The sequence below is a fragment of the Vigna umbellata genome, chromosome 9, assembly GCF_029865625.1.
Source record: "Vigna umbellata cultivar VRB3 chromosome 9, Vumbellata_1.0, whole genome shotgun sequence".
Lineage (NCBI taxonomy): Eukaryota > Viridiplantae > Streptophyta > Magnoliopsida > Fabales > Fabaceae > Vigna > Vigna umbellata.
This window is the reverse complement of record NC_142173.1, coordinates 7,415,815-7,429,153: the sequence shown is the minus strand read 5'-3', so window position 1 is coordinate 7,429,153 and position 13,339 is coordinate 7,415,815. Positions and strand designations below refer to the sequence as shown.

The following is a 13,339-nucleotide window of genomic DNA, read 5'->3' as shown; positions in this document are numbered from 1 at the left end:
TTCTTTGCCGAGGGATCGGGTTTTAAGTAATTTATATAGTGACATTAACAATTGAATGAAGAAGATGAATTCTTATATGAATGAGAGTAAGGATGGTGATATCTAAACTCCAACAACATACTCATCTCATATTATCAAAATCATCCATTCACTTTTGTTTGTGCCCCAATTGATCAAATTACATTCATATTTACTTTTTATGCATGTTGCATTCTAAACCAATGGAATTGTTTTTAAGTCTTAATTAGTTAAGGTATTACATGATTGTCTAGTGTTGTGAATCTTCTGGGATACGATACTTGGTCTTACCATTTTATATTACTTGATACGATATGGTACACTTGCCAATGAGTTAACATCTGCAACTCCTTTTCTCCTATTTGATCTTGTATTTCCTACAAAATCAGAATTGGATTTATTTTTGGATTTCATGACTTTGGAAAACATTTTTACCATAAGATTCATTGCTTCAAGATCTGATCTTTCTACAATAATGTGTTTTGTTCTCCTTCTTCTTCCTCTTTCAATCCTCCAAGTTCCCTCTTCTCTTTACTAAACAATCCTCTTAGAAAACCTGTAGTTGAGCTTTTTATTTGAAAATATAAGAACTTCCAAACTAAACGACCCTTTATTTTTAAAGGAAGTTCTTACAAACGCTACAGTAGAAATTATTTTGATTAGCACGTTGATCTTTATAAAGCTTATACTTTGGGTCAAGCTCTAAACCTTTAAAAGAATATCTCACTCGCTTGAAAACGTGCTAAATCAGAAGGGTTGGAAAAAACATTTTTCATAAACACTATTCAACCCCCCCTTCATTATTCAACACTATTTCCTCCTTATAGTGTTTTTGAGGTACTTATTCATTTTGGTCTGATTACTACAGTTCTTCACACTAGGTAGGTATCTTCTCCAAGGGACACTTGTCCATTCTAGTCCGAATGAGGTTGTCTTCAAAAAACACTGTAACACTCAAGTCAACTCTGTGTGTCAAACAATGATAAATGTAATAATTAATATACCTTGTAAGACGTACTAATTGTACTATTATTCATGTACCATTACTTGGATAAGCATAGATCATTACTTGGATAAGTATGGACCATGTGACCTAATCACTTGTTAATCTGAGAAATCTTTACATCATCATTTTAATCATAAATTATCATAACTAATCGATATTGTTGGTATAAATATATTTAAACCGAATGAATATATACGTTAACTTAATAAGTTGACATGTAATAGACCATAAAATCGAAATATATCTCAAGATATATCATATATTAATATTAATAATTCAATTATATTTTTTTAAATAAATTTTTTGTTAGTTTCGTTAATTATACACTAGTGCAGCGAAGGGCTTTTACCGCGGTTCATTTTCACTATACGTCGCGGTTCTTGAACCGCGGCATATTCAGTCGCGGTAGTAAGTCAGACACTTTATACCGCGGTTCGAACCGCGGTATATAGGCTGCGGAATATGCCGCGGTTGTCTAGGGAACCGCTGCCTAAACCCTAAAAAAAATTTAAAAAAAAAATTAAAAAATGCACTATATGCCGCGGTTGAACCGCGGCATATAGGCCGACGAATATGCCGCGGTTAGTGTCAAAACCGCGGCCATATGTCTCGTTTGTAAAAAAAAACGAAGCACTATATGCCGCGGTTGTGGTTAGAACCGCGGCATATTCCCCTGCAGTTTTTTAAAATTGCAGGTCTGTTTTTGTGATATCCATTACCACAAAAACAGACCTGCATATAAAAACATTTACAGAAATTCAATTTCAACATAACAAACACATGTTCAAATGTATTTCAACATCAAATAAAGTAGAGAGTCTAAGAAAATTCTATCTAATCAAATGCATTGTTTAAATCTAAATCTAAGAGCTATTGTATAATCTAACTATATACTTCGCAGCAGCATTCCTAATGAATAGTAGTGACTTCTCAGGAACTGGTGTAGTAGTCTTGAATCTCTGCAAAAGGCAATTCATTTTAATTAGTGTATATGAATTCAACATTTGTTAAAAAATCAAAATTTGTTAAAGTTAAATATTACCGTTTCCCAGCTTCTTGTGATGTGAGAACGAACAATATGGGTCATCCAATACATTACATAGTATCCACACTCATATGACCCATTTTGTCTGTTACACTACAATATATCATCACAGTTGATAATAGTTAGTGAATAACATTTGTTATAAAACAATTATAACAAAGTCAGACTTTAGCATATGTCAAACCTTGAGAGAAATCCAAGCAATCTTTCTACTCTTAGCAATTGATCTCCCGTCCATCATCATACTTGCTGGAATAGAACTGTATATAAAAAAATGTTTTAGCATTCAGTTATATAACAAAGAAAGTCCAAACATTGAGGTTCTTACCAATCAATTGCTTGTCTGAGTTGTGTGGGAGGAGGCCTGTGCAATGAGCAGAACCACAAAGCATAGTTGTCTTGCACAGACATAACAAGAAGTTGCCAATGGCGCCTGAAATTCATAATAACGTAACTATTAAATATTAAAATCACATATGGAACATTATTATGTTAACAAAGTTCACTTACCCGGATATATAAGGCAAAAAGTATATTTTCTTGCCCCTTCCAAAACTTCTTATCAGACTCATGTTGATATGGTCAAAATCATTTGATTCATGAATTTCTTGGGGATCAATGAATCCATAATCATCAGAACGCCCCAACTTATTAGCGACCCCAAACATATACCTGAAATCAAAAATTAACTTTGATATAAGGATACTTGATATATAAATCAATTTTATATATAAATAATTGGTCATAGACTTACATCGTCCATAGTTGAATAATTGAAATATTCAACTCTTGTGTTCCCGACGCAAGCTCACGGACATCTTGGCTATTAAGGTATATTGGGACCTCAGAGCCATGCCCAAATACATTAGCATCATACTGAACCTCCAAAGGCTTATCATCAAGGATGTCAGCAAGTAGATGCAATGAAGAAAGAGGGTCATCCTCAGATAGAGGAATCTTCTGTTGTTCCTGCGTCTGTTGTTACATGAAAAGATAAGATAAGTTTTGACATCAAAAACCTTTAAAATTGAGAAGTGTAAAGAAGAATTTCATACCGAGGGGTCAGAAACTGGTTTAACCAAAAATTTAGGCCAAGTGATAAACGACTTATATGCTTGTTCCACAGTGAAAATCTCTTCCGTGGACAGTGGAACCGAGGCATCTGGCATGATCATTTCATCCACTGAGACCTTCACCTCATCCTCTAATAGTTGCATACCATGACATACAGTCGCTGACCTAAACTCTGTTCCACGAGCTACCAGCACCATCTCATCTTCTTCTAAAATGTATAGCAGACATGGACTACCATCGTCCATGTCATCCTCTGGGATGGCTGATGCGGAACAACTTCCTTTGCCGCTTCTCCCTGTCAGAGTAAATGTTAGATTATACAAGAGATAGAAATAATTGCACATAAATGTTTATTAAGTTTACCTGTGGGAGGGGGAGGGACCACATGTTCCTCTATAGGAGACTGCATCGGGCGCATGCTCTGAAACTGCTCCTGGTAGAGCATCTGGAATTCAGCCCTCACCTCGGCCCTGATCTCCTGCATAAGGTCTTGTCGGACCTTTTTTGTGATCTCTTCTGTCATCCTTTGTGTATCGCTGTACGAATATGAAGGCTGACGAGAAGAGCTCCCAAAATAATCCGTAATGCCTACTCCAGGACCTGCAGCACATACACGTCCAGGGTGCTCAGGTCGTCCAATTGCAGCAGCAAGAATATCCTGGCGACCCTCTGGAGTGAATTGGCCTTGGGAGCTCTGCTCAACCAAGGCGTCCTGTAACATTACAAAACACCATTATTCTTTAAATAGTTTAATGTAGTATGTATAATGACAATATTTATTATTTTAGGAACAGTGATAACTTACAATTTTTTCAGAAATCTCTCGTGCAGTGTCGGAAGAGTAGGTGCCCGATGGTCGCATACGGGCCAACTTCCATTTCTCATGTCTAGACGGTGGAGAAGGAGGCTGAGGAGGGCTACCACTCTGAGATGGTGGTATAGCATCTGCCTTTTGCTTGAGGATTTTCTCCTCAAGCTTCCTATACCCACCACGAGATAATAGGTGGGGGTTTTTGTTCTTAGCACTTGTTCCTTGTGCTTTGCTTCTAATTGCCTGTCACATACACATTAATTAATGAGTTCATATGATATATATTTGTTAATGAGGAATTGAATAATATGAACTACACTAACCTGCCATTCCTCTGACATCCGACTCTCTTTAAAAACCCGCCAAGTCTCCTCATCAATGGACTTATATGCATTACATGGAGTTTTATGTTTAAGGTGTCCAAAGATGTACCTTGATGTCAACTTGCTTTTAAAGTTTCTGAAATTTTCTGCAACAGTTGACAAACACTTATTTCTAAGTGTTGGGACATTTGGAATGTCAAATGTCATCTGAAAAAAACATAATAAAGTTGTATTAGTACAAAATTATCAATATAAACAAATTATAATTCAAATGCTATTAACTAACTTACCAATATATCTTGCCAAATAATGTTCCGATCACCCTCGGACACATGATCAAAAGATGGAATGAGAATGCTAATCTTATCACGTGCCACTACTCCAAGGTATGATCGGAAGTCATCTGCATAGGGGCCAGTTGCCACACCCGTGGTGACATTCACATTCACCGGAGTTCTTTCACCACTATTTTTCCTGATTAATAGTTGTTTCATCCTAGTGGGTCCTCTAGTGGATCTGGGTGGGGGAGCCTCATCCCCTGAAGAATGTGGATGATCAGCCATATATCTGTCAAAATAAATAACAACATTAAATTTTCTTTCAAGACTTATGTAATATCATATAAATTAACAAAACATGTAATAGTATCCAAATTGAAAATTCATACATAAAGATATGGATTCATCATATGTATATTCCCTCATCATGATCTGACCGAATTGCATGTACATCATCGTCAACTACAGATTGGTCATCCAACTTTGTTGTAGTTTGAAATGAATGGTTGTCAGCAATATCAATATTAATTAGATTGTCTTCGTTAACTTCAATTTGTTTTTTGCCTTGAAGAGCAACATACCAATGGTCAGACGAAGGATCTTTGACATAAAAAACTTGAGATGGTTGATGTACCATGATAAACGGTTCGTCTCGATAACCCACCTTGCGAAAATCAACCAGTGTCATACCCGAGTCATCTATTTTCACACCACTCTTATTGTCAAACCACTTACACTTGAACAATGGAACGGAAAACTTGGTGTAATCAACCTCCCATATCTCTTCTATTATACCATAATATCTCATTGATCCAAGTACAGGAGATTGATCTTTTGATGTGGAAAATTGAAGTGACTCAGCTTCTAAACTGACTCCACTATTTTGTACTGTGCTTTTATCATCCAAAGTCTTCGTATAGAATGTGCAATTATTGACTTCATAACCTGTACAACACACGACATCAAACTTCAAACCATTTGCAAGCCACAATAAAGTTTCAGAAGAATGTGGCTCTTTGTCAATTTCAGATTTGAACCAAGACATAAATGTTTTGTTATGCTCCATCAATTGCCATTTCTCTGATTGTCTTGGATTTTTATTCTTAACAATGGCTTTGTGTGCTTCCAAAAAAGGGATCACCTCATCTGTGTTGTTCAATATATAAAGATGCGCTTGCAACAATTCTTCGCGATCTTTTGTCACCACATTGACACCTCGGATGCTTTTACTTGTAGAAAATTTATTCAACCATGCTGTGCGAGGAACTCCTATTGGATTCGTTGATGTCATGTAATCTGAACAAAACTCGATACTTTCTTCAGCAATATACCTTTCAATCATCGAACCTTCAGGATGATATGGATTTTTAACGTACCCTTTCAAAATCTTCATATAACGCTCAATAGGATACATCCATCTTAAGTATACCGGTCCGCACAACTTGATTTCTCTAACCAAATGAACAAGTAAATGTACCATGATGTCAAAAAAAGATGGAGGGAAAAACATCTCTAGTTGACACAAGATGATAACAATCTCGCCTTGAAGTTCATCTAACTTTGTAGGATGGATGGCTTTACTACATATTGACGAGAAAAATGAACACAACCTGTTTATGGTGTGCCTAACATTTTTGGGAAAAATTCCACGAATAGCCACCGGTAACAACTGTTGCATTAAGACGTGACAATCGTGAGACTTCATGCCAACAAGCTTTAAGTCCTGCATTGACACTAAACTCTTCATATTTGAAGAGTATCCTTGTGGTACTTTGATACTCTTTAAACATACACAAAAACTTATCTTCTCTTGTCTAGACATTGTGTAACATGCAGGGGGCAAATAAGTACGTTTACCAATCTCCTTCGGTGCCAACTCTTCTCGGATATTCATGTCAACCAAATCCAAACGAGCATTCACTCCATCTTTTGTCTTTCCCTGAATGTTGAGTAATGTACCAATCAAGCTATCACACACATTCTTTTCTACATGCATCACATCTATGCAATGTCGAACATCTAACTTTGACCAATATGGAAGATCAAAGAATATTGATTTCTTCTTCCAAGGGGTCGTTACAGATGACTTCTTCGATGTTTTCCCAAATACATGATGTATTTTATTAACTTTTTGAAGAACTTCAAGGCCAGTAAGTGGATTTGGTGCTTCGTCCCTCTCTTGATCTCCATTGAATGCTTTTTTTAACCTTCGATATGGATGATTACGTTTTAGAAATCTCCGATGACGCAGATACACCGTCTTTCTTCCATGTTTCAATTGATGAGCTGCAGTGTTTTCTTCACATATAGGACACGCTTTATGACCCTTGACACTGTATCCTGACAAATTACCATAAGCAGGAAAGTCATTAATGGTGCAAAATAACATTGCACGCATCATAAAAGTCTCTGAAGCGAATGCATCAAATATTTCAACCCCGTCAACCCACAAAACCTTCAAGTCTTCAACTAGTGGGCTTAGATAAACATCTATGTCATTTCCAGGCTGCTTTGGACCAGATATCATCATAGATAACATCATGTACTTCCTCTTCATGCACAATGCAGGAGATAAGTTGTAAATTATCAATATAACTGGCCAACAACTGTGATTGGTACTCAGATTACCAAATGGGTTCATTCCATCAGTGGCTAAACCAAGCCTAAGATTTCTACACTCTTTACCAAATTCAGGGAATTGTCGATCAATATTTTTCCATTGCTTTGAATCAGCTGGATGACGAAGCAGCCCGTCAATTTTTCTCTCATCTGCATGCCATCTAAGATTTTTAGCATCTTTGGGATTCGCAAACAAACGCTTAAGTCTGGGCACTATTGGAAGGTACCAAACTACTTTCAAAGCAGATCCATTTTTTTCTATCTGACCATTATCTTCACTATTGTTTTTTGACTTGTATCGTGATAAGCCACATTTTGGACACTTTGTCAAAAATTCAAACTCTTTCCTATACAAAATGCAGTCATTGGGACAAGCATGTATCCTTTTATACTCCATACCCATTGGACAAAGAATTTTCTTCGCATCATAATTACGAGTGGGCAGTGTATTTCCATCTGGCAACATTTCATTCAACAACGTCAACAGTTCTGTAAAACTCTTATCAGTCCATCCATTGCTCGCCTTCAAATTCATGAGCCTTAACACCGCTGACAAACGTGTGAACTTAGTTGAACCGACATACAAAGGTGTTTCTGCATCAGTCGACATCGTCTCATACACATGAGCTTTGGCAAAATTTTCTGCTCCAACATCGCGGATCATGTCCTCCAATTTGTCTTCATCCGGTCGATCTTCTTCCATGGTGGAATCAGTAACATTTACACTTTGAGAGTCAGTGGGAAAATCCATTTCTTCGCCGTGCCAGATCCATGTTGTATAGCATCTTAGAAAACCATCACATATAAGATGTTCTCTAATTTGAGTTGCGTTCAACTTTCTCCCATTCAAACAGTTCACACAAGGACATCTAAACTTCACTTCATCATCAGTTCTCCCCTCATTACGTTGCGCAAATTGTATAAATTCCTCTACACCTCTCTCGTACTCAGCACTAATACGTGGTAAATTAATCCAATTTCGATCCATATTCCTAAATATTACATAAATAATATTTTAAGGTTTATAAATAATACAAGAACTACAACACACATTACCAAAACTATAGCAAAAACCATACCATACATTACCAAAACTATAACAATTTCATGCATTATCAAAATTAAAGCAAAAATTATACCATACATTACCAAAACTATAGAAACTTCATACATTACCAAAACTAATGAAGAAATAACGTTAAGAATGCAAAAGGACATAAATACCTGGAAGAGGAACGACGGCGGTGAGGGTGAAAAACGCAACGAAATCACGATTTTGATCGGCTAAAACTCGTTTTTATCGTCAAAAATGAATAATGACCGAACAATTCTGAGTTTAAACGGTGAAAAACGCGAAATCTGAGGTGATGGGTGGTTCGGAGGAGAAGAAACGCGAAAGAAAACAGAGAACGCGCGAGGAAGACGACACTGTTCCAAGTTTTAATTTTTAACTCTGAACGGGGGAATCTACCGCGGTTCACTACTTAACCGCGGTATAAAAGGGGAATATGTCGCGGTTTCACGTCCAACCGCGGCATATACTAATTTAAAAAATTATCAGAAATGGCATTTTTGAAATTATTTTCAAACTATATGCCGCGGTTCAGCGGGCAACCGCGGCATATACCTCGAAATATTTCAAATAAACATTAAATTAATTTCAGATAGGAGAATATGCCGCGGTTGCTCGTAGAACCGCGGCATATACCCCTGAAACGTGTTCAACACAACTGTCTCCCCAACTGCCTTTCAGAGAATTTCAGAAGTTACAGGGGGTATATGCCGCGGTTCTCTGGGGAACCGCGGCATATACCCCCTGTAACTTCTGAAATTCTCTGACTGGCAGAGAAGTTGAGACGTTACAGGGGTATATGCCGCGGTTCCCCAGAGAACCGCGGCATATACCCCCTGTAACTTCTGAAATTCTCTGACCCAGTCAGCACCTGCAATAAATTGGCTGGGTATATGCCGCGGTTGTGCAGAGAACCGCGGCATATACTCTGTTATTTAATTTTTTATTCATACGTGGCGTCAAAGGCAATGGTTGACTGGGGTATATGCCGCGGTTCCCAGTAGAACCGCGGCATATATGTTCGTTTTATTTACAAAACTGCCACCGCGCACCATTATGCTGCGGTTTTCGTTGAACCGTGGCATAATGTGCGCTGTAAAAACCCGATTTTTTACTAGTGATAACACTATCTTGTTTATTTTCAAGAATCTTTTCAAAAGATAAAAGAATAATAACCTTGCATGGATAAAATTGTATGATACTCATTAATTTTAAAATTTTACAAGTGACTTTTCGATACAAATTATTAAGTGATATATTCATACTTTTTTATCAGCAATTAAATTAAAAAATAATTATAGACAAATTATATAATTTCCTTTAAAGAAAAAGAGAATCGAATATATCGTTCAAACTTTATAGAATCAAAATTAGCATTTGATAAATTATAGATCAAGTTTAATTTAACTCATTTCTTAATTTTTCTATGAACTGTGACTTAGCATTGAGATGCGCTCCGAAACGAGACAAGAGCTTCCTCAATTCACGAGGTAGACGAAACCAAAGCATCTTCGTCAGAACCTTCAAAACAAACCCGCGCTCTCATCATGAACCTTCACAAACCCTTCTTTTTCTTTTCTTTTCTCTTCTCTTCTTTTTCTTAGCTTTTCAATTTCAAATGTGGTAAGAAAAAGTGGATTATTAAAAATAAAAATAAATCAATAATCAAAAGCCAACCATGCCCGTGATTTGCGTGCTAAGTTTATGCAAATTACTGATATGTACTATTTATATAAAAATAAGGAAAAATTATATTATAAATAATGGTGCGTGAGAAATAAATAATGACCTCAGAATGTTTACGATGTTAGAATATACAAATAATATAGTATTATTATACATATATATCCGTATGTAGCGAGTATCATTTTCCGTCCTGTCATATTATCAAATTCTAAGTTCGAATTAATTTACTACTAAATACACAAACAAAAATATGCACATAGCGAAAGCCGTGTTGTTCAATTAAACATTTCTAGTACAGAATCAAAACCATGTTCATAATAAAATTGAAATTGAGAGGTTTTCAGAAGCTTAAATTTTGAATATGACTTTAAATTACAGAAACAGAAAAATATTCTTTCATGTTAAAAGCAATGAATATAAGAAAAGAAAGATATTAATTCATATATATAGAAAGTTAAACAGCAACGGCAACAACATTGAGGAGAAGACAAATTTCTTCTTCGGTTGTAAAAAAAAGCAGAATAGAAACAAAAAACTTAAACCTGCTTTTTTTTTCTCTTTTGTTTGGTTAATTTTAATCTATTTACATTAAAAAAATCGACCATGATGCCAGCTACTGATTTGTTAATAAACCACCGAGCCGCGAAAAAACCGGATCATTTCGCTGTTCATGCAACCTCCGGTGGAGGAGGAACATTAAGGTCGAGATCCAACACTCTCCGATGTGGGACCCGCTCGTAGTCCACGACGGAGGACGAGTCGGAATCACTCTGGGTGGTGGCGGCGACGGCGGTGCGGCGGAAGGCGGTAACGGGAAGATCGAAAGCCCGCACCTCCGCACGGGCGAACGCGTCAAAGAAAACCACGGGGCGGGCAACAGGGAAGACGAACGCCCCGGTGGCGGCGAGTGGGGTGAGAGTGAGGTCAAGCGGCGGCGGCGGAGAGGGGGACTCGAGGGTGCTGCTCTGGCTGGGGCTACGCGCCACGTGGGTAAGTTCCGCGTGTGTGGGAAAATTTGTCTTCGCCTTCGCTCCGCGGAAATCACGCGCCGCCGCATCATAAGCGCGCGCGGCCTCCTCGGCGGTGTCGAAGGTTCCGAGCCAGACGCGTGTTTTCTTCCCGGGGTCGCGGATCTCGGCGGCGTAGCGGCCCCAGGGTCTCTTCCTGACCCCGCGGTATCGGATCTCTTTGTCCAAACGGGTCGAATTGGACCCGCATACATCGTTGGATCTGTTGTCACTGGGAGCCATTGTTGTTGTTTCGGCGAGTTTGAGATTGCGAGAGACAGAGAAAAAGTGAGAGAGCAGTGTTGCAGGCTTGAAACAGGGAGACAATAGTCGTGTGGTGTGGGAAGGGTTTTTATAGCGAAAAGTTGGGTGAGAGAGAGAAGAGTGTGTGCGTGCGCGTTAAAAAAGCTACGCTCCTTTTGGGCGCTTGTTGCGTACTCAACGTAGATTCACTTGCTTAAATAATGTGCTCACTAGTCTCGTGCTCCTAATTTCATTCCTAATTATTCTTTTCATGTGGCTAGAGAGTAACACAAATGTGTTTTCAACTTTTAATAATTTAAATAATTTTATTTAGTGAAATCCATCTTGTTGATGTTTTCATAAGATTATATCCATGTTAAGCAAAATCTATCACTAATTACAATCTCAATTTCTCATTTTTAATTAATGATCATTATTTCGTTTGACTTATTTAAAGGAATCAAATACGTGTTACTCACTCGATCAGTAAAACATATTATTTTTTTCACTTTTGGAACATTTTTAAAATGTTATTTAATATTATATATACTTAAAATTACTAAAGTATATATAATTAGTAAAACCTATAAAATAAAATTACAAAATGACACACATTAATATGATAAAAGAAATTATAACTAAATTTTAAATTTTATATTTTGTTATTTTTCAAGTATGAATAATCCAATAAATCATTGTTTTAGTTTAATAAATAATTTTAAATTAGAGTATAAGATATGCTATAATAAATGCTTTTAAAAATGAGTCACAATAATTTTATTTAGCTAAAAAAAATTTGTTTCAGGTGAGGGATACATTCTAAAAAGATTATCTTACCAAAATATCTTTATGCTGCTGCTGCTAAATATAATACAAGTCATCGTAAACGACAAATTGTTGACATATTTTCAAAAATTTTGGTTAAGAAAACACAGAGAAAAATAGAAAAGATGTTTCAAGTGTTGTCACATTTTTTAAGACAAATGTGCAGCAAGTATATAGCTAACTGTATTTTTCCTATCTTACCCTTGATTTGTAAAGAGGTAAAGGAGAATGATGAAGAATTTTAAAATTATAATATAGTTTGCATGGCAGAGAGTGCAATTTTAGAAGTGGGTAAATTCACTATAAAATTATTTATTTATTTTTATCTATATTTCTGTTTTCTATTCTTCTTATTAAATTATACAACTTTCAAAATATTTTACCTCCATTCTTAATTTCTTTATATTTTATCATACTAAAATATTTTAATCTTAGTTTTAAAATATTTTTGAACTTAATCTTTTATTTCTTTTTTAAGTCAAAAACAAGCCTTCATTTAGTGATATGACACGGAGGAAGAAGGACAAATGAGAGAACTAAAAAAATTATAAGAAAAATTACATCTACCTATACACACTATTAAAAATAAGGTTTTTAAATCGCCTATTACGCCTCGGTTTTTGAAAACCCGAAACGTATAAAAATGCGGTGACAGAAATATAATTTTAGAGACATTATACGCCTCGGTTTTTCTAAATCCGCTGTCTAAAAGATTATACTGCCTTGGTTGATTAAAAGACCGAGGCAGAAAACTGTGGTGACCACTTAAAAAAATAATATTTTAAACTGCAGATCAGACATTTGGTTTTTTGAAGAGAGATATTGCACTGGTTGCAGATTGAACAAAGTCGTATCACATTTATGCTTCGGTTTTATTGTAATTGATGCCTATATTAGGGTTTATGCCTCATTTTTTCTTATAACTGATGGCTATAGTTGGGTTCGAGGGTTAAAGTTCAAAACTTTATTCACTTTCATTGTTCTTCTTCCCAAGTCTCTACGCAAAACCTCTTTGCCTCGCCGTTCACCACTACTCTTTGCTTCGCCGCCACGCCACTGCACCACCGCCCCTGTCGTCTCAGTTCCCACTGCCAGGTGGCCCACTACCATCGCTGGCTCAACCTCTGGGCGTCATGGTTTCGACTGTTCTTCATTGTCGCCACTGGTCCTTGCCTCCCCGCCGTCGTCTTCGTCGCTGGTGTTGCTAATGTTCATCCGCCATTGGTGATGTTGTTGTTGTTGGTCCGATATGTTCTTCTCATCAACCACCGCCAACCCCTCCTCCCTCCTCCACTCCTCCTCCATCGCCCCCTCCTTTGTTTTCTGATTGAT

The 13,339-nt window shown here is 36.8% G+C and overlaps 1 protein-coding gene across 1 annotated transcript; it reads right to left on the bottom strand.

Annotated features, from left to right (window-relative positions):
• Positions 1-10,349: 10,349 nt before the first annotated feature.
• On the bottom strand, positions 10,350-11,325 carry ERF4 (ethylene responsive element binding factor 4). Its single transcript, XM_047292143.2, has one exon. It carries the CDS (start codon positions 11,180-11,182, stop codon positions 10,601-10,603), a length of 582 nt encoding a protein of 193 aa, XP_047148099.1. The 5' UTR covers positions 11,183-11,325; the 3' UTR covers positions 10,350-10,600.
• Positions 11,326-13,339: the final 2,014 nt, after the last annotated feature.